The sequence below is a fragment of the Pituophis catenifer genome, unplaced genomic scaffold (genome assembly GCF_029215685.1).
Source record: "Pituophis catenifer annectens isolate HBS135680 unplaced genomic scaffold, rPitCat1.0.hap2 SCAF_3, whole genome shotgun sequence".
NCBI classification, from domain to species: Eukaryota; Metazoa; Chordata; class Lepidosauria; order Squamata; family Colubridae; genus Pituophis; species Pituophis catenifer.
In genome coordinates, this window is record NW_027256883.1 from 22,585,930 (window position 1) to 22,606,034 (window position 20,105).

Consider the following 20,105-nt stretch of genomic DNA (forward strand, 5'->3'; position numbering starts at 1 on the left):
CCACACATTGACTGCGGTTGGTCAACCAGTTACAAATCCATATTGGTACCTATTAAGATATAAATCGGAAGAAGAAACAGTCAAAGAAACGATGATAAGTTGGGCTAGGAATTTTGGACACACTATAGAATTGGAAAAATGGGAAAAAATGTGGGAAAAAATTATAAATTGACTATGGCAATAACATATAAAGAAAACAGCTATAAAATGTTTTAAAGATGGCATTTATCACCAGCGAGATTGGCAAAAATATACTCCAATCTATCACCTAAATGTTGGAGATGTGGCCATAAATTAGGAACATGCTACCTCATGTGGTGGATGTGCCCCAGTGTTAAAAAATTTTGGTATAAAACCAGAAGGTGGTTAGAAGAGATTACACTCCAAAAGATTGATTTCAAACCAGAGTTGTTTCTTCTAGGAATAATTGATAAGAAAATGGAGAAAGGTTTGTACTACATAACATTGCATATACTAATGGTGGCCAGAATTGCCCTGGCGCAAATATGGAAACAGATCAATATACCACCTGAAGAAATAGCAATTAAAAAGATCCTCAAATGTGCTGAAATAGATAAAATGACAATGGGGATTAAAGAAAGAGATGATTTGGACTACTATAAAGTGTGGAATAGATTCTATACATGGCTAGAAAATAGAAATCAAAACAAGAAATAAGAATGTAAATTGAAATTTGATTAATTGGAATCTAAGAGTATTGAATACTGGGAAGGATAAAATACCGACTATGTTAATAAATAGTATGTAAGTATATATAACAATTTAGTTTATAAGAATGCTCAATATGGTTACACAAGAATAAGAGAATGATTTGGAAGATTGAATTCAAAAGTAAAGATAATTGTCGATGCAGAAAGTTGTAAAATATTATAGAATGTTGTTATTTATGTTTTGTATTTTACCATTTAGTGTATGTGTATGTTCTTTTCTTTCTGTTTCTTTCTTTTTCTTTTTTCTTTTTGTCTTTTTCTATTATGTTTTTAGTTTTAAAAATGTAAAATATTCAATAATTTTTTTAAAAAAAAACAAATCCATATTGGATCTTGCCTTTTCAAGGGCACTACATATCCCTTGCAATCTACAATAGGCTCATTTTGGTTCACTTGAACCTGTAGAGACTTGATGAAGAATGGGCTGGGTGCACAGATACCTTCATGAGGCATTCAGATCAGAAGTCCAAAGTTGCATCAATTGAAATCTAACAACAATAGCTCTCTACACAATCCAGAACCTGAATAAATGGAATCCTGGATCACACTGGGTCCATCACTGCGCTTGTAACTCTTCAATGGATCAGGAATATTTTTTTGAGCATTTTTTTTTCCTAATGCATTTTTCCTAATGCAAAATTGTCGCTTAACAATGACAGGAGCATCATACCTGAAAAAACTCCAATGGATGTTTTTCCTGTGGAATAAACAAAAGCTTGAGAAGGTGAAAGGCTGCAGACCACTGGATTGGTAATTGAACAATAAAAGACAGGACATTCACACACACACAGAGAGAGAGACCAACAACATATAACAAAATAGGCACTAGAGAAACCACTCTTCATCCATGAGAATTTCACTGTAATTATATTCTCCTTTGGAAAAAACAAATCTAAACCCATTTTCTTTTCATGAAATTAAATGAGAACTGGTAGAAAAAGAATATAGAGACATAGTTGTGCTTGACACTAAAAACTTGTTAACTACTACTAAATCCCCAACAGAACAACGTCCACTGACTTGATGGCAGAAGCTTGTTGAAAAGACCTTTTGGAGTATGTTTGAAGTAATATGAGATAACATTATTATTGGATAAATAATTGTTGGGTTTAAATGACCAAATATACAGCTCCCTTACTTGAATTATTAGACTTGCATTATTGGAAGGACAGACAATTGCAAGCAGGTGACTGTATTGGCAGCTGGTGTACTTCAGTAGGTCTCTTCTCCACCTGGTTTATATGGCTTCCTGGAACCACCTGGAACCAGCTGCTCCTTGCAAGGCCTGAGGGACTTCCAAGACCATAACTCTCATTTAACATTGGTTCTTCTGAAAATCTGTAGAGATCCTCAGTCATCCAGGTCATGGTTCTCCCAAAGGTGCTTTTTTTTCCAGGAGGCAACTGGACCTTCTTCTTGTTGTTTTTTTTCTTTTGAAGACTTTTCACTTCTCATCCAAGAAGTGGTACAATTTTAGCTATCCAAATTGGGACGACTGCCCTTTGAATGGGGTGGGAGTAGGAATGCTTTTTCCAGAGAAAAATTGCAGACTACAGGAACCAGGAGCACTGCTCAGATGATCCTGAGGACACAGGTTAGCTTCCAAGTGCTTCAAGGACCCTCTAAAACAGTGTTTCTCAACCTTGGTAGCTTGAAGATGGGTGGACTTCAACTCCCAGAATCCCCCAGCCAGCCACGCTGGCTGGGGGATTCTGGGAGTTGAAGTCCAGCCATCTTCAAGCTTCCAAGGTTGAGAAACACTGCTCTAAAAGGATACAAATGTCCAGCTGTCTGCAAGGAATATCAATCCTTCCACTCTCCATCAGAGCTGAAGAAGCTTCTTGGATGAGAAGCAGAACGTCTTCAAAGAAAAAAAAAAAAGTCCAGTTGCCTCCTGGGGAAAAAAAAAAAGAAGAAGAAGAAGCACCTTTGGAGTTGGTTCTTCTGCACCGTGTCTCTTCTTCTCCGTGTCTCAGAAAAGTCCCAGATCGCACAACCGCTCTCCATCCTCATGGTTGGATTCATTCAACCACACACATTCAAAACGGGGTTGGATCGTTTCTAGCTCTGCGTGTTTGCCTGAACCCTAATACCTGCTTACCAAGATACCTTATCTGCCATGCACCAGGACCCCGCAATTGTATTCCCTTAGCCCAGCGCTTAGACGTCGTGGGAACCCACTCGCGATTGCAAACCATTTGATCTTCATCATCATCATCATCATCATCATCATCATCATCATCATCATCAGTTTCCCAAATTCTGCTTCTAGATCTCTTGCAACGCTTTTGTGCCCCCAAGAGACTCGCTCGCATTTCATTCACCGCCTTTCGAGGGAAGCGACGGTCGGTCTAACTAGGGTCTCGCAAAGAAGCCGGGCGTATTAAAAAGCCCCCCCCCCGCCGCCCCAATCCCTCCGAGTTGGGGAAACCGCGCGTGCTCACGTGATCAGCCCAGCCGTTCCATTGGAACGCCGCTCTCCCAAGTTGAGAGCTGGAGGGGATCGGCGGTGGGAAGCGGGCGCCCGGAGAAGCGCTCTGCAAAGCCAGCAGAAAAGGCAAGATTTTTCTGGGGGGAGGCGGGTGGGGGGGGAAAGCGAGCCGGGCAAAGGGTCAGCCGCTTGATTGCAGCAGCCCAGATGTCCTGGGCCGTGAGAAGGGAAGCAGGTGAGTTGGGAGTCCCGTTGCGCTTCTCAGCTTTGGATGGGAAAGTGCGCCCTTTAGTAGTTGGAGTAAAAATGAGTCATCTTTCTCTTCTTTTGTCTCTTTCTCCTTCCTTCCTTCCTTCCTTCCTTCCTTCCTTCCTTCCCTTGTTTCCTCCCTCCCTCTCTTTTTTTTTTTCTTCCTTCTCATTTTCTACAATGCTTCGGGTATTTATTTTTTCATGTCACAGTTTGCCTGCATTTATATTAGACTGATAGTTGCAAGCTTGTTCAATAGTAAGTCATGGAGAGCTCAGTGATGTTCACTTCTGGAGGGAAAATGCACCATCAGTTGCAATCACATATAACGGTAGCATTCTCTGGTCTCTAGCTTGACTTTTTTTTTTTTTAGAGTCCTTAAACATAACTTTAAAGCAAGTTCTGACACACACACACACACACACACACACAGAGGTATGGGTATGGGTATGGGTATGGGTATGGCTAGCTGATGAGAACTAAAGAGCTTGAAATAGATCTATACTAGTCTCCCTTTATTTTTTTTATCAGCAAATATAAATGTTGATATATTAGATTTTTTAATTGTCTATGGGTTTTAGTTGGGATGTTTTAAATTTTGGGCCAAAGTTCTGTAATTCTTTTAAAAAAATTTAAATTTTGTATTGGAATGTTTTTTATTTTTGGCTGTGCACCACCCTGAGTCCAACAGGAGAAGGGCGGTATACCAATTTAATAAAAAATAATATATATTTTTATATATTAAATAATATATATTATTATTTAATATATAAAACAGATATATATATATATATAACAGATGCATCAATATATATATATATATATATATATATATATATATATATATATATATATATATATATATATATATATATTGATGCATCTGTTTCTCAGACTGAAATCCTCTTTGCACACTTGCAAAACGTTAAGGTCAAGAGATTGGCTTCCCAAGGAAATGTGCATTGGACTTTACAGTCTCTGGATCAATAAGGGCTTATGCAGCCAGAGGTATTAGATGATTTTGCTGTAGCTTGAGATAAAACTGTAGTACGCTGTGCAGACCAGTTATTAGTCTTCATTTTTGCCAAAAATAAAAAAAAAATACACAACTTCTGTTATTTTCTTTTACCGATTATAGTTAATGAGTATGATTAAAAGCTGCATGAATGCAAAGAGACATTATTTTCATTAAACATCTAATAGTTGTTTCTAATTGGGAAAAAATTCGCCTAATACAGGCAAGGCATATTATAAAGCTCGGCAAAAGAATGGCTTGCGATTACAACATGCACAAAAGGAGATGGAGAATTGAACTACTAATTAAAAATAAATGAGCCAATTTTATCGGCACCCTTAATGTAAATGCAATCTCTTCCTAGAGCCATAAAGATCTTGCTCACATTACTGATAAGAGAACCCCTTTATGTTCCATAGGACTTACTCTCTAAGAAGTGAGCATAGGGCTGCAGTTCCATGGAAAGAGAATTGTCCTTATTACAGAAGAAATGTAATATGCTTCAAATTAAGTCAATTGTCAATGTCCCGGTTTAAATATGTTTCAGCAATTTTAAAGGAAATAGTAGGTATTTTGAGATTTGAGTAATTATTGAATGTCATACCATGTGACTTTTCTTCAATAGTACTGTATATCAAGGATAACATGAGTAATTTCAATTTGTGGATCTCCTAGCTTAAAATAACTAGCCTGGTTTTTGGAATTCCCCCCTCCATCCCCTCCCCTCCCCTCCCCTCCCTTATGCCTGTTAAAGAGTTCTTAAGAACTCAAAAATAATCACATACCATTTGGATTGAACACAACTATGACATTTAGATTCCAGACCCCTCCACTCCCTGCCTCAATCAAGAATGTGATCGGTTTTTATAATTTTAGAAAGTATCTATTATTCATAATAATCATCAAGGTAATAATTGTCCATTTTGGTTAGACAAGGAATAACCAGTTGAAGGTATGCACAAATGTTTTTTTTGTAAAGGTTTGCACAAACATTGTACAATATGAAATATGGAAGACAGGTGATAATTGAATGGCTGATCATTTGCTGGGGAAATCTGAGTAAAATCCTGATTGCAACTATAAAAGAGAACAATTTAGATGAAAGGAAGTACTTCCAGAGGTATAAAAAGTGATGTTACTTAAAAAGAAGCATTTGGGGATCTCAGCAGCTGTCAACAAAAGATCCACTGAAAACATATCAAAGCTACGTGATTACAATTGATGATGAAGTGAATAGTGATTGATTGGCCTTGCTTTCTCTATTTTATGCATTCCATTCATATTTTATGTGTTAGATTTACAGTAGGACATTCTTGGAGCCAGGAAAGAAAAAGGAGGTATTCAAACCATGACAGATGAGAACCAGATAAGCATTTCAACCATACAGTATCTCTTAAGTGAGACTCCATTCATTCATTATTTATTTATTTATTTAATTAATTTATTTAATTTTTATACCGCCCTTCTCCCGAAGGACTCAGGGCAGTGAACAGTCAAAATAACATACATATAAACATACATATAAAATGTGAAATGAAGCAATTTAAAATAATTAAACCAATCTGGATAAAAAACTCATCAGTTAAGAATCTTCAGCATAAAATTTAGAACAATTAGAAGAAATTTATGCTAGCCCAGCTTGGTGAAACAGAAAGGTCTTAAGTGCACGACGGAAAGTACGGAGATCTGGGATCATTAGGAAGTCAACGAGGAAAAGGATGAAGGAACTCACACAGATTCTGCCTTAATGTATTCACTAAGAAATTAACATTGAATTATACTTGTCTAGATTCCCAGAGTCTGTAATATCACCCTTTTTTCTGGACATTAATAGTGACACTTTCTGTCAATCTACCCTCCTTGGTCAAGAGCCGAGGTGGGGCAGTGGTTAGAGTGCAGTACTGCAGGCTATTTCAGCTGACTGCTAGCTGCAGTTCGACAGTTCAAATCTCGCTGGTTCAAGGTTGACTCAGCCTTCTATCCTTCTGAAGTGGGTAAAATGAGGACCCAGGTTGCTGGGGGCAATAGGCTGACTCTCTAAACTGCTTAGAGAGGGCTGTAAAAGCACTATGAAGCGGTATATAAGTCTAAGTGCTATTGCTATATGCTGCCATTAGGAACTTGATATTATCCTAAGTTCCTATCAGGATCTCAAGATGATATATGGTGTACTTCCTATTTTTCATCACAACTGTTGTTTGGGGTGGGTTGGTTGAGAATTCATCACTGGTCCAGAGTCACCTACAGAACTTCCAGAGTTGGGTGTCTATAGAAATTTTCAATCATTCAGGTCATGGTTGTCCCAAAAATGTTTTTTTTTTTTCTCAAAAGGCAAGTGGACTTTCTTGCTTTTTTTTCTTCGAAAACATTTTGTTCTCATCCAAGAAGCTGAAAAAAAACTGAAGAAGCTTTTTGGATGAGAAGCAAAATGCTTTTTTTAAAAAAAGAAAGTCCAGTTGCTTTTGGGAAAAAGCACCTTTGGGATTCCAGAGTTGGAGGTGAAGTTGAAGCCAAGACTCCCTTGAGTTGAATGTCTACATGAGGTCTAACTACGTAGGCTTCCTATATGATTTAGAACAGTCTTGCCTGCTACCCTCCAGATGATGTCATCCAGTGCAGAATGCTTTTATAGATGACCTTTTTCAACAGCACTGGAAATTGGGAAATGATGAGGGAAAATGCTGAAAATGTGAAAAATCTGGGGTTTAAAACCACAGATGACCTTTTCTGCATCATTGAAAATAAAAAAGAGGCACAAAAAAAATAGATAAATCTGTGGTTTAAACCGCAGATTTTTCCCTCCAGTCCTGTTAAAAAGGTTTACATAAATACTTTTATATCTGGTTGCTTTCAGCTCCATGACTGGTTTCAAACATCTATATCCTCTGCCAAGCTCACCAACATTCTTGCATCCACAAAATTCAGGCTCAAAAATCTGAATGCTTTTGTTTGAAAATCACGATGCTTTTCCGTATTACATATATATGCTCAGATTTAAGATTATCATAAACTGCTTCTGTGAAGAGAACAAAGACATGGAGGTTGTAAAGAACCATCATTTAGTTTATTTGATACCTTCCAGATGTGTTGGTCTTCAACACTAAATAGGCAAAGATCTTTTATTTATTTGTATGATTAATTTTCAGAACCATTCTAAAAAACAAACAAACCTTGAAGTTCTCATAGGTTGGCGTTAGTGCCAGATTCCATAATTACGTAGTTTAGCAATGAATGAAAATAATGGTTATAACCCTGATCCTTAGGATATTCTGAGAAAAAAAAAAGATTTCAGAGGATAATGAGAACTGCAGAAAAAACAATTACTACCAACCTGCCTTCCATTGAGGGCCTGTATGCTGCATGAGTCAAAAAGAGGGTTGTGAAAATATTTAAAGACCCCTTGTATCCTGGATATAAACTGTTTCAACTCCTACACTCAAAACGATGCTATAGAGCACTGCACACCAGAACAACTAGACACAAGGACAGATTTTTCCCGAACGCCATCACTCTGCTAAACAAATAATTCCCTCAACACTGCAAACTAGTTACTAAGTCTGCATTACTATTAATCTTCTCATTGTTCCTATCACCCATCTCCTCCCACTTATGCCTGTATGACTGTAACCTTGTTGCTGGTATCTTTACGATTTATATTGACTGTTTCCTAATATGATTTGATTGCTTATTTGTTCGCTATGACTATCATTAAGCGTTTTATCTTATAATTCTTGATGATTCTTGCATACGCACCAAGACAAATTACTTGTGTGTCCAATCACACTTGGCCAATAAAGAATTCTATTCTATTCTATTCTATTCTATTCTATTCTATTCTATTCTATTCTATTCTATTCTATTCTATTCTATTCTATTCTATTCTTTAATTTTTTCCCTTTAACTTCAGAATCAGCTTTCATCATTAATTTAACACTTTTCTATAGGAGACCAAAAACTGCTGCTGGAGCTGAAGGATGAAGTCATCTCCTTGCTGCTTGTCCCTTTCTTCTGGGGCCTCTGGAGAGGAATTAGGTGAGAGCACATCCTTTGATTCTTTGGAATCCAGTGTCTTCTGTAGTGAGGAAGGGCCAGGATGCTTGCTACAGCACATACCTCCATCCTTGGACTGCATGACCGTCAACGTTGGAGGTGCCCGCTTTGTGCTGTCCCAGAAGAAGCTTTGTTGCTATCCGGACACTCGGCTGGGCAAGCTAGCAGTAATGGTTTCAGCTGCCCGGGATGTTGCCTCCAGCCTTTTGGAACTCTGTGATGATGCCAACTTGGTGGAGAATGAATATTTTTTTGATCGGAACTCTCAAGCATTCAGTTATGTCCATAATTATTACCAAACCGGCAGGCTACATGTAATGGATCAGCTGTGTGCACTTTCCTTCCTGCAGGAGATCCAGTACTGGGGGCTGGATGAGCTCATGATCGATTCCTGCTGCAGGGACAGGTGAGCAATTGTGGGGGGGGGGTCAGAAATTCATCCAAGTGGTTTATTTAATTTGGTTGTAGGAAGATATAAAGGCAAAGTTAACACAAGTTAGAGAAACATACACCAGCAGTTGGTTCAGCCAACCACCCTAGATAACATAGCAACAGGCATATTACATCTGTAATGAGTTAGTGGTAATTGAAAAGAGAAGCAATAAATGTAAAATACGGGGTAGCAGACTGGAAAAGTTAAAGCCTTCAGGTTTGCTAATGAATAGAGGCAGAAGAATGTTAACTGAGCCCTGTATGAGAGATACATATCAACTGCTCAAAAAAATAAAGGGAACACAAGCAGAAGACATCCAAGATCTGAATGAATGAAATAGCCTTATTAAATACTTTGTTCTTTACATACAGTAGTTTATACACTGCTCAAACAACTAAAGGGAACACAAAACTACTGTATGTAACGAACAAAGTATTTAATAAAGCTATTTCATTCATTCAGATCTCGGATGTCTTCTGTTTATGTTCCCTTTATTTTTTTTTGAGCAGTGTATTTTTTTCTGTAATAAATTTAGATTTTTTTTTTAAAGTGTTGTGGTAGATGAACCTGTTAAATAAAATGTTAAATAAAATTAGATGTTTCTCATAACTAATTTTACTCTTTTCTACCATTATTAACTTTCAAGAGGGAAAGTGGTGGCCTACACAATTCCACAGGGCATGTTGGGAACAGAGAAAGCTATTAAGAAAAGTGCTTACTCTATATATTTTGTCATATGCAGTATAGTAAAATAAGGGTAGAGAATCTGATACATCAATCTGGCCCATAGGTCAACAGCTATAATTGAAAGTGCTTAGCTCGTGTTACAAAGTTATTCACCAACATTGCATTTTAGTGCTTGAATATATAGTATTTTAAGGATTATTGAGAGACAATATGGGCTACTAGCTATACACACTGGTGCACAAACCAGGAAATCATGAGTTATATAGTCTTCTGTGATGGGCCAGTCGATCTCTCTTAGGCTTAGGACGAAAGCAATGGCAAACCACTACTGAAAATGTTGCAAGGAAAACTGCCTGACTGGTCCAAGCAATCACCAGATTCAAGGCTGATTCCTATGCGCAATATTATACAGCTCATTCTGACAAGCCTTTTTGACTTGGGCTGCTGGCATGAAATTAAGATAATGACTCAGGTTTTTTACAAGTGAGTTTTGAAAAATAAGTTTTCTCAAACTAGAAAGATTAGAAGTAGCCCAGAAATGACTCACTGTGATTTGTAAACAGTGATTTTCTCAGAGATTCCTCTCTTGACCATCATGTTCTCTGTCTTTAAAAACAGTTTTAAGGACTATACCATGGGTGTCAAACTTTCAGGCCCGGGGGATGGATCCGGCCCATGGGGTGCTTAGATCTGGCCTGTGGGCCACCCTGGAAACAGCAAAGGACTGGCCCGCAGTGCCTCTGCCAGTGAAAATGGAAAACTCCACTTTTGCTGGCAGAGGAGGCCGTCGCAGCTGAAAACAGATCTCAAGAGCTTGTTTTCACTGGCAGAGCACTCAGGCCACCACAGGCGCCTCCAACACAAGTGACATTGAGCTGACCATGCCCACCATGGCCCCCTGAGGTCAGACACAACCCTAATGTGGCCCTCAATGAAATCGAGTTTGACACTACTGGACTATACAAATAAAGATTTAAAAAACCTGTTGGTATTTCATACTATGAGATTAATCAAGGATGGGTAATCGTCATCCAGATTTCAGAAATCCTTTGTAAGCAAGCATTTATTTATTTTATTTTTATTTATTTACTTATTTCAAATATTTGATAACAGCAATCTATCCCTTTACCTCAGTTTACTACTGGCATGAAATCTGGTTCCATCAGTTTTCTCCTAGAACGGGGTCTTGATGGAAAAAGTGATGTTCACTAAGTTAAATTGTGCTGATGTTGAACTTGGATTTGGTAGACTAGATCCATTCTTGTGTTACCATCTATCAAAAATATCAAAGTTAATTCTTACTCCACATGTGAATTTTATTCTCTACCTGTTTCAATTGTTTATTTGAAATGACCACTATTTCTTTAAGCAGAAACTTCACATGGCTCACTATAATAATATATGGGAAAAATAAAACCAGATCCATAAGTACAGTAAATAGCTATTGGAAAATACCAACTTAAAACCAAGTCAATGTTGATATTTGCAAAAAAAAAAAAAAAAAAGCAACATAAACCCATCTGGGAATGTCCTCTGAAATGCAAAAGTTCCCACTGACAAGTCGCACGTAGGTATTCTAAAGCAAATTTGGATGTTTGGCAGGGATATTGCCTTGATAAATGATCAACCTTTATTCCAACTCAAGTCACACAATGGTACGGGTGTTCGTTTATGGCAACTCAATTTTTATTTCTCCCTGAAATTATTCTACATTAATCCTTATCAGAATTATCCTGTACTAGAGCAGCTTGCAGAAGTAAAATTAGATCTGAAATTGCATATATAATATGGGGGGGGGGAAATTCCCACATTTTCTTTCTCAATTGTGTGTTGCAACTTCCTCACATCATTTTCAGTGGTATTGTGGAGCAACCCCTGTGATTAAGTGTATGGTGTCTGTATTTATTTTGATAAGTGAGTTTATGGTGAATTACTTAAAGAACTAAATTGAATTCTTCCTTTATCAAGACTTAATTACATTTATGATGACTCTCAAATGCAGCCTATCTGCATGAGGATACCTTGGATAACAATTCTGTTTGCAATTCAGCTTCGAAATATATCATCTTAACATCCTACTTGTTATTCAAATTAAGTATGCTGTTGCTTGGGAATTTTCTTCCTATTCTTTCTCCAAAACTCATATTAGAAGTTACTGGTTCTTTCTTCAAGATCTTTAAACATTTTGTGCCTCTTTTTGTTGTCTGGCTCAGTTTATAATGAGAGAAGGGATCCTTTGAGAAAATTAATCCAGGATTCATTTCCAAAGTAGAGGTAGTATTCAGCAGGTTCTGACCAGTTCTGGAGAACTGGTAGCGGAAATTTTGAGTAGTTTGGAGAATCGGTAAATACCACCTCTGACTGGCCCAGCCCCCATCTATTCTCTGTCTCCCGAGTCCCAGCTGATCGGGAAGAAATGGGGATTTCACAGTATCCTTCTCCTGGAGTGGGGAGGAAATGGAAACGTTACAGTATCCTTCCCCTGCCACGCCCACCAAGCCACACCTACCAAGCCATGCCACACCCACCAAGCCACTCCCACAGAACCGGTAGTTTAAAATTTTGAATCCCACCCCTGTTCCAAAAGTAATCTTGGCCCAATTGTCTCCCACCATTCACAGACTCTAGTAATGTTGCCTACCAAGGAAGTTCAGAAATAGATATCTCAAAATGCTTTCTACTGATTTTACTTATGGACTTCCAGTGGTGTAATATTAATAGCTGACTGCCCTACACAGGTACTTCAGAAGGAAAGAGCTGAGTGAAACTTTGGATATCAAAAAAGATGCTGAAGAAGTGGAGACCCAAGTTGAAGAAGAAGATTTCTCTGGAAGTCTGTGTTCTACCACCAGACAAAAGCTATGGGAAGTCTTAGAAAAACCAACTTCTTCTGTCGCTGCCAGGACTTTTGGCACAATCTCCATGATTTTTGTCATCATTTCGATTGCCAACATGGCTCTGATTTCAGTGGAATTGACCTGGATGCCAGCCCAGCTACTTGATACGTTGGAGTATGTGTGTATTGCTTGGTTCACAGGAGAACTTTTGTTACGCTTTCTCTGTGCGCGGAATCGATGCCGTTTTTTAAAGAATATAGCAAATATCATAGACCTTCTGGCTATTTTGCCCTTCTACATCACATTGTTGGTGGAGAGCTTGCGAGGCGAACGCAGCTCCCAGGAGCTGGAAAACATGGGACGTATTGTGCAAGTGCTGAGGTTGCTGAGGGGTCTACGCATGTTGAAGTTGGGCAGGCATTCAACAGGTAAATCCATGAGGTGTTGGGAGCCTCTTCTTGGGGGACTTCAGAGAAGGGGGGGATGAATTAAAAAAACCTGAATTACAAAATAAGGTAAAATTCTCAAAAGCTGCTTGTACTTGTACTATGTTGTGGTCCACCAGCGGAGCTGGTAGCAGATTCAGACAGTGAGGAGGTTAGGGAGGAACAAGGGCCAGTCCTGAAGTCTGGGGAAGGCTCTGATGAGGGCTGTGCATTGGAGGCTGAGAGGGGGCCAGGGCCGTGTGCCAGTTATCATCTGCCTTCGGAGTCAGACATCAGTGAGGCAGATGTACAGCTGGAGCCTGTTCCCAGTGTGTGCATGTGCAGAGTTGCCAGATGAAGGGAACAGCTAAAGAGCAAGGGTTGACTTGGGAGTAAGGCCACAGGTGGACGATGAATGGCCCCTCCCAGAGGGAATAAAAAAGGAGCGAAAGGGGAGTGGAGTTTGCAGGAGACAATTAGTTTGCTTAATTGGTTTGTGACTCTCCGAGACTCCTTGCCAAGTTTTGAAGATATCGGCTGGCAGCTCCCCAAGGCAGATAAGACCTGTGACTGTAAATTCTCCCTTGAAAGACTTTGCTGGATGTGAATGAGAAGAATTCACAGTAACTTAATAAAAAGGGGTTTTTGTCAGGACAAGGAGTCTGCTTCATGGTCTTGGGAAGCTTAGGTCAAAACATACTATTCCAAATCACCAACCCCAAATGTGCTTTTCCAAAAGGCAATTAGACTTTGTTTTTTCATTTAAAACATTTTGCTTCTCATCCAAGAAGCTTCTTCAGTTCTTAAACACCTTTGGGACAACTGTGTCTTGGATGAGTGAGAATCTTAGTTTTGCCTTTTCATTGGGATAGCCTATGCAGGCATTATTTTAATTCCCCCACCAATTTCTAATGACTTTACCAAAAGTGTTCTGAGGCTGGACTTTATAAACTAGTTTCATGGTGGGTTTTTTTGGGGGTGGGGGTGGGAGAGAGGGGGGTCAGGCCAAGTTGAGTTGGAGGTTCCTTCAAAGGTTTAACTCACCTATTTTAGTGGAAATAGGTTTCCATCCCAAGCAACAAAATCAAGCCTTCAGATTATGGTGGGTGCAAATCTCAACTGGCATGCACACCTATTTCTTTCTCTGAATTTATTCCCAAGGCAAGTTATAAGTGAAGGGTCCTTGCTATTCTCTGAGTTTGGTTATCTTCTTGCAAATGTTTCATTACCCAGACTAGGTAATATCATCAACATTAGCACTAGCACTGATGATGTTACGTAGTTTGGGTAATGAAACATCTGCAGGAAAATAAGGACCCTCATTTCTGCCCTGAGCTACGAATATTCTCCTTTATTGGTACAAGGAATAAATCTTAAATAGCTGGAATGTTGTCAGTAAAGATTAAGAGTCACAAACATTCTACAGCTCAAAAGGGTTTGAACAGTGTACGCATTTGGAAGATTTTCTGGCAACAAGCTGAGCTTGTTGTAGTCATTTAATTTGGGCAACATTTGTCAAAGACTCAATGGTTTGCCATTATTCCAATCGGCTCCATTTTTTCCTTTCCTCAGAATGTAATAGCTTAACTTAAGGAAGGTAAAGGGGACATGGTGGCTCAGTGGCTACGACGCTGAGCTTGTTGATCGAAAGGTCGGCAGTTTGGCGGTTCGAATCCCTAGTGCGTAATGAGGTGAACTCCAGCTTCTGCCAACCTAGCAGTTCGAAAGCACATAAACAATGCAAGTAGAAAAATACCTTTGGTGGGAAGGTAACAGCGTTCCATGCACCTTTGGCATTTAGTCATGCTGGCCACATGACCATGGAGACGTCTTCGGACAGCGCTGGCTCTTCGGCTTTGAAATGGAGATGAGCACTGCCCCCTAGAATCGGGAACAACTAGCACATATGTGTGAGGGGAACTTTTACCTTTACCTTAAGGAAGGTAAGTACCTGTAACACCAGAAGCTGTATCTCTTCTATCCAAGGTCTTGGATTACCAATAGTGAAAGGGAATTAACAAACATAATATAATGACATAGGCCCTTCAGAATGAAAAGCAGAAATCTTTCTCTCTAATTGACCACCTGTTCCTTCTAACCAGCTTTTCTATATGCAAAATCTGTTCTTGCCTTTGCTCGCTGATCCCTTCCCAAATACTTTTCACAATAGTGTCATTTTGCTTGTTTTTCTGATTCTAATATAATGAATGCTAATGAGTCTGAGGTAAACCTTTTGTCAAAAAAAAAAACCTTAGCAGGAATATTATTAGTCGACCTGCCTGCAGCAATTTACCAAATTAAGTAAGCAAATTAGAAAAAAAATAGAATTTGGAATTAAAATGTCAAAAACAAGCGCAGGGATTTGTGCTAAAGAAATGGGTTTTAAAGGGTTACAGTCAGAAAATCATGACATCATTGGCAAATACAATTTCATTGGCAAATACAATTAAAGTACACCCAAAAAGTAGATACTATTAGTCAGGAGATGGGAACAGAGGGTGGGCACTAGAGAAATATGAGCCAATCAGTTGGTACCTTATCTGATTGCTAGCATAGTTGACTCTCACAACAAAAACAGACAATTTAATTTATCATCATCCTTTAACTTACAACATATATTCTCTTCAGACCATTTTTCTTCTGTTAATTAGAAAATGAAATCCAAAAGCCTTGTTCCTTAAAAAGTTCTTCTTCTTTTTTTCTTTTTTCTTTTTTTTTTTATCACTTCTCAAAAAATCCTTCAAAACTTTAACTGGCCTCTTTTATATATCCAGTAAAAAAAAAAAATACCCATATCTCTTTTCTGGTTTTGTGATTGCATATCTTCTTTAGGCAATAAAACATCTTACCATTTGCTTCCTTACCATTTCACTTATCTATACTAGCAGAAAATTATTCATAAATATCCATCCCAAGTCTCACTGATAGGATATTTTGCTCAATTTTTTTAAAATTGTAACCTTTATTAACCTCTCGCTCCCTCTTGTGTCCACTCTTTGAAGTTCCATTATATCTTGTTTTCACTTCAGAAAACCCAAACAATTGTAATTTCCCATGAGAAGGATTCAATTAATTTAAGATTATAGTTCAGACTTCAACTAGACCCTTAATCCATTATTATGAAAATCAATATTCTAAGCACCCTTTAGTTGTTTGAGCCAAAAAAAATTCTATTTATCCCCAATCTTTGAAATTGTATTAAAGATTCTTTCTCAGGAAAAGGCGACTCACCTAGTAATTGCAGCAGTATTTGTTGTTCCAAAGGATCTTAATATTTCCAACCCTCCTCCCCCCAAATTCAAAGTGATTAAAAAATCAGACTCAATCAACATTTATGTCAGTGGTGGGTTTCAATCAGTGTTACCACCAGTTCGCTTCATGCATGCGCTTCGGGCACACTTTGCATGCACTTTGTGCAAGCACATTATATTAAGGAACAGCTGAGACACGGCAATCCGCTCTGCCGCGCCTTTCAGCTGGCTAAAAACAACTGAATAGAAGGTATGTATAATGCAGGGTTGGGTGGGAGGGCCAAGCTAACTGTCAGAGAGAACTGGTTCGCTCTCACCTCACCATCTCCGCTACCAGCTCTCCCGAATTGGGGAGAACTGGTAGCAGCCCACCACTGATTTATGTCCTTTAAAAAGGGTACCTTCATGACTGTGAGTAAAGATGGTTCCTCCCTCAACTCCCAACTACTGAACTCATAAGTCAATTGCAAAACAATGATTCCTGCAGTATACTCACAAAGAATGGTTGTATGGAGTCACATGGGCTATCTCAAAGATCGTTCCTTGATCCAGAGAGAATTTCAGTAGTCGGAAGCCTGCATCCCCTACCTACCGGTCCCACTGCATAATACCATTCTGCTGTAAAAGAGAATGTTTGTTTGCCATGGTTCTCAACAGAAGAGGAGAGGAAGTTTCCCCTCTCCCCAAGGAGGATTATTCTTATTTGGTTATCAAATAACCATGTGTGGATGAAAATTTATTCTCATGAGAACACAGCGAGGAATCGATGGGAAGATTAGGGAGATTCTTATTTTTTCTTCTCCTTTCCAGCATATGGTCAGACTCTTGCTGGGAAGAAGATTTAAATGGCAAAAGGAAAAATGGGACGATTAAACCAATAAAGCTACTATAAATATGAGTCAGCAGTATGATGCTGTTATTAAAGGGCATACGAAAATGCAGATTATGCAAAAGTATTTGTATAGGAAGAAATTGTTTCCCTTTGAGCACTCTTTGACGCCTATACATAATAAAAGCCGAATCTGTTTTTCTGCTTCAACTATTAAAGCAGAATGGTGGGAACTGAGTTTAGTAATGTCAAGGAAACAGTGCCTTGGCCTTATGCAGGTCATTTGATAATGTGAACATCGTGGTTGTTGTGGGCTTACTCTCTTATTAAACAATGAGCAAAACAATAATGTGAACACCAACAATAGAATTGTTTTGTGTTAGGAATTTGAGGGTGATGTGCATTTTTATTGTTTGAATAAAAGAATGGTAGATTTCTTTGTCATTAAACATTGACTTTTGCCATTTATTTCTTATTACAGTTGTGTAGTTTTTTAAAAATGTGATGTATATTTAAGATTAGAAATGGATGTATATGATTTTAAAAGTTGCAAAACTTTTAGTTTTCATGTGTTTTTCCTGAGAAGATGTTAAAGCTTTCATCTAAGAGCCAAGGACAAAGCACTTTTTTTTTACATCAGGCTCATGAATTTTTATGATTCACTTAAACCAGCAACAACTGTAAGATAATAATTTCAATGAACCCTTTTTATGGAGCCTCAGCTCTAGACCTAGCGTAGTTATGAAGTCACATATTGAGAAGGGTTTCAGATACATCAAGTGCTTCCTTAGGAAATCTGATGTGTCGACTTCCACTCCAGAATTTCTCAGCCAGCATCACCATTGCTAAGAATTCTGGGAGTTGAAGTTCACACTACTAGAGGGCATCCAAGTTGGAGAAGCTTAGGGCTGACATTCAACACAACCTTCTTCTTTTTTTTTGTAAACCTTTATTAACATTTAAAATCCAAAAATACAAGTTAAAATACATCTATAACAAAAATACATCCGTAATAATTATACAATTCAATGTCTTTCTGACAGTATGTAATTCTCAACTTTCTTCAACTTTTCCCACATATTCTTACTTAATCAACATATTTAAACCCATTTTATATCTTATTTTATTCTATACATTCCTTATTTTTAATTTCTATCCATTAATACCAATTTTCCCAAGTTAAGTAGTATTCCGAGTCTTCCTTTTATTTAATTCTAAAGTAAGTTTGTCCATTTCTGCACATTCGAAAATTTTCTGGATTATTGCACAGCAAGACAACCTTCTTTTAATAGGGTGATAAAATGGGTACTTTATATGTTACTTCTCCCAGCTGACATCTGTAGATGTGTCAAGTCTACAATTCACAGAATTCCTAGCCAAGTTGGAGACGGATAATGTAAAAACCCAATATATCTGGAAGAATACAAATCAGAGAGGGAATCTTCCATTTACTGCTTAATGGAAAAGATAATTTGATTGAATGAGCGCCACTTCTTCCCACTCTGCTTCATTGCTCAAGAAGAAAAGCAGTAAGAGGATATCTTGCTAATTCAAATATTGTTTTATGTTTTAGGTTTGCGTTCCCTTGGGATGACCATTGCTCAGTGCTATGAAGAGGTTGGCATGCTTCTCCTTTTCCTCTCTGTGGGCATCTCCATCTTCTCCACCATAGAATACTTTGTTGAGCAAGGTATCCATGACACAACCTTCACAAGTGTGCCTTGTGCTTGGTGGTGGGCTACCACCTCCATGACAACTGTTGGCTATGGAGACATTAGGCCAGATACAACTGTTGGCAAGGTTGTGGCCTTTATGTGCATATTATCTGGAATATTAGTCCTAGCTTTACCAATTGCCATCATCAATGATCGCTTTTCTGCCTGCTATTTTACCCTGAAGATAAAAGAAGCTGCCCTTCGCCAGCGGGAAGCCCTAAAGAAGCTCACAAAGAATATGTCGAGTGACTCTAATATCAACATTAATTTGCGAGATGTATATGCTCGAAGTGTAATGGATGTGTTGAAGTTCAAAAGCCGAGAAAGAACAAGTACTAGGAGTAGCGCTGGTGATGAGTTTTGGTTTTGAAGACACACACACGTACATGCATACACACAAACACACACACACACAAACACATACACACATAGTATGAGAGATGCCTAAGGTGGTAATAGCTTTAATAACAACAATGAATGCAAAGCTAATGGTTCTTTATTTTCCCCCATGCAAATCTGCTTATCTAAGTTGCTGAGCATATGAACAACTAATATAGTCCAAAGGTATATTAAAAAGTAAAACAAAACAAGAAAAATATTCTCAGGGTACATAAATGCAAATTCTCTTTAACGTTTTCATCTTTCATTAGAAAACAATGGGGGGGATCTATCCCAGTGGATTAATATTCCATTCTTTGGCTGTAACCCTTTTATGCTCATTCCATTATGAAAAGAATAAAAGATTAACAACATAAAAATGTTTATTGCTGCATTGGTATGAAATTAAAATAAAAGAAAGAAAGAAAATGCCTCCTAAAACAGTAGAAGTCAACCACTGACGAGCAGCATATTCTAGAAGTAGTAGCAAAGATATAGCAAAAGAATACTTATGGGGATATCAACATTGGCATCTTTCTACTAAGTCTGTGTACGGAAATTCTTGCTTTGCTTCAACAAAGTACTTTGAACAGCAGAGGTGAGGCTATTTGAGATGACACAATTCTGCATGATACAATACACTTTGGGTTCCTGACAAGTGGTAACCTCTCCTGGCTACTGGAAGGGTAAAAGGTCCCAGAAGCAAATAAAGCCAAACAAAGAAGTAAATTTGCTTCTGTCTATTGCAGGGGTTCCCAAACTTGGCAGCTTTAAGACTTGTAGACTTCAACTCTCAGAATTCTCCAGCCAGCTATGCTATGCTGGAGAATTCTGGGAGTTGAAAGTCCACAAGTCTTAAAGCTGTCAAGTTTGAAGACCTCTGTTCTATTGCAACAAGAGAACAGAGTTCCTTTGTAAAGCGATTTTGAATGAATATACCATTCACAGCATTACAAACGCTTTACCCATCTTAATTTTTTGTACAATGCAGGGGGAAAAAAGCTAGGGAATGTTTGCAGTGTACATGTAGGTCTTTCCATCGTATTAGTGGTCTTTGCAGGACATTAACAGCGC

General features: G+C 38.3%; 1 protein-coding gene across 1 annotated transcript; it reads left to right on the forward strand.

The window, feature by feature from the left end:
- The first annotated feature begins 8,400 nt into the window (after positions 1–8,400).
- KCNV1 (potassium voltage-gated channel modifier subfamily V member 1) lies at positions 8,401–19,228 on the forward strand. Its single transcript, XM_070942051.1, has 3 exons — positions 8,401–8,882; positions 12,335–12,861; positions 18,512–19,228. Exons 1-3 carry the CDS (start codon positions 8,401–8,403, stop codon positions 19,021–19,023), a joined length of 1,521 nt encoding a protein of 506 aa, XP_070798152.1. The 3' UTR covers positions 19,024–19,228.
- Positions 19,229–20,105: the final 877 nt, after the last annotated feature.

Excerpts from the sequence above, each read along its gene's own strand:
- KCNV1 (XM_070942051.1), top strand. The coding sequence starts at position 8,401 with ATGAAGTCATCTCCTTGCTGCTTGTCCCTTTCTTCTGGGGCCTCTGGA. Across the intron at positions 8,883-12,334 it reads GATTCCTGCTGCAGGGACAG|GTACTTCAGAAGGAAAGAGC; the intron begins GTGAGCAATTGT and ends TGCCCTACACAG. Across the intron at positions 12,862-18,511 it reads GTTGGGCAGGCATTCAACAG|GTTTGCGTTCCCTTGGGATG; the intron begins GTAAATCCATGA and ends TTTATGTTTTAG.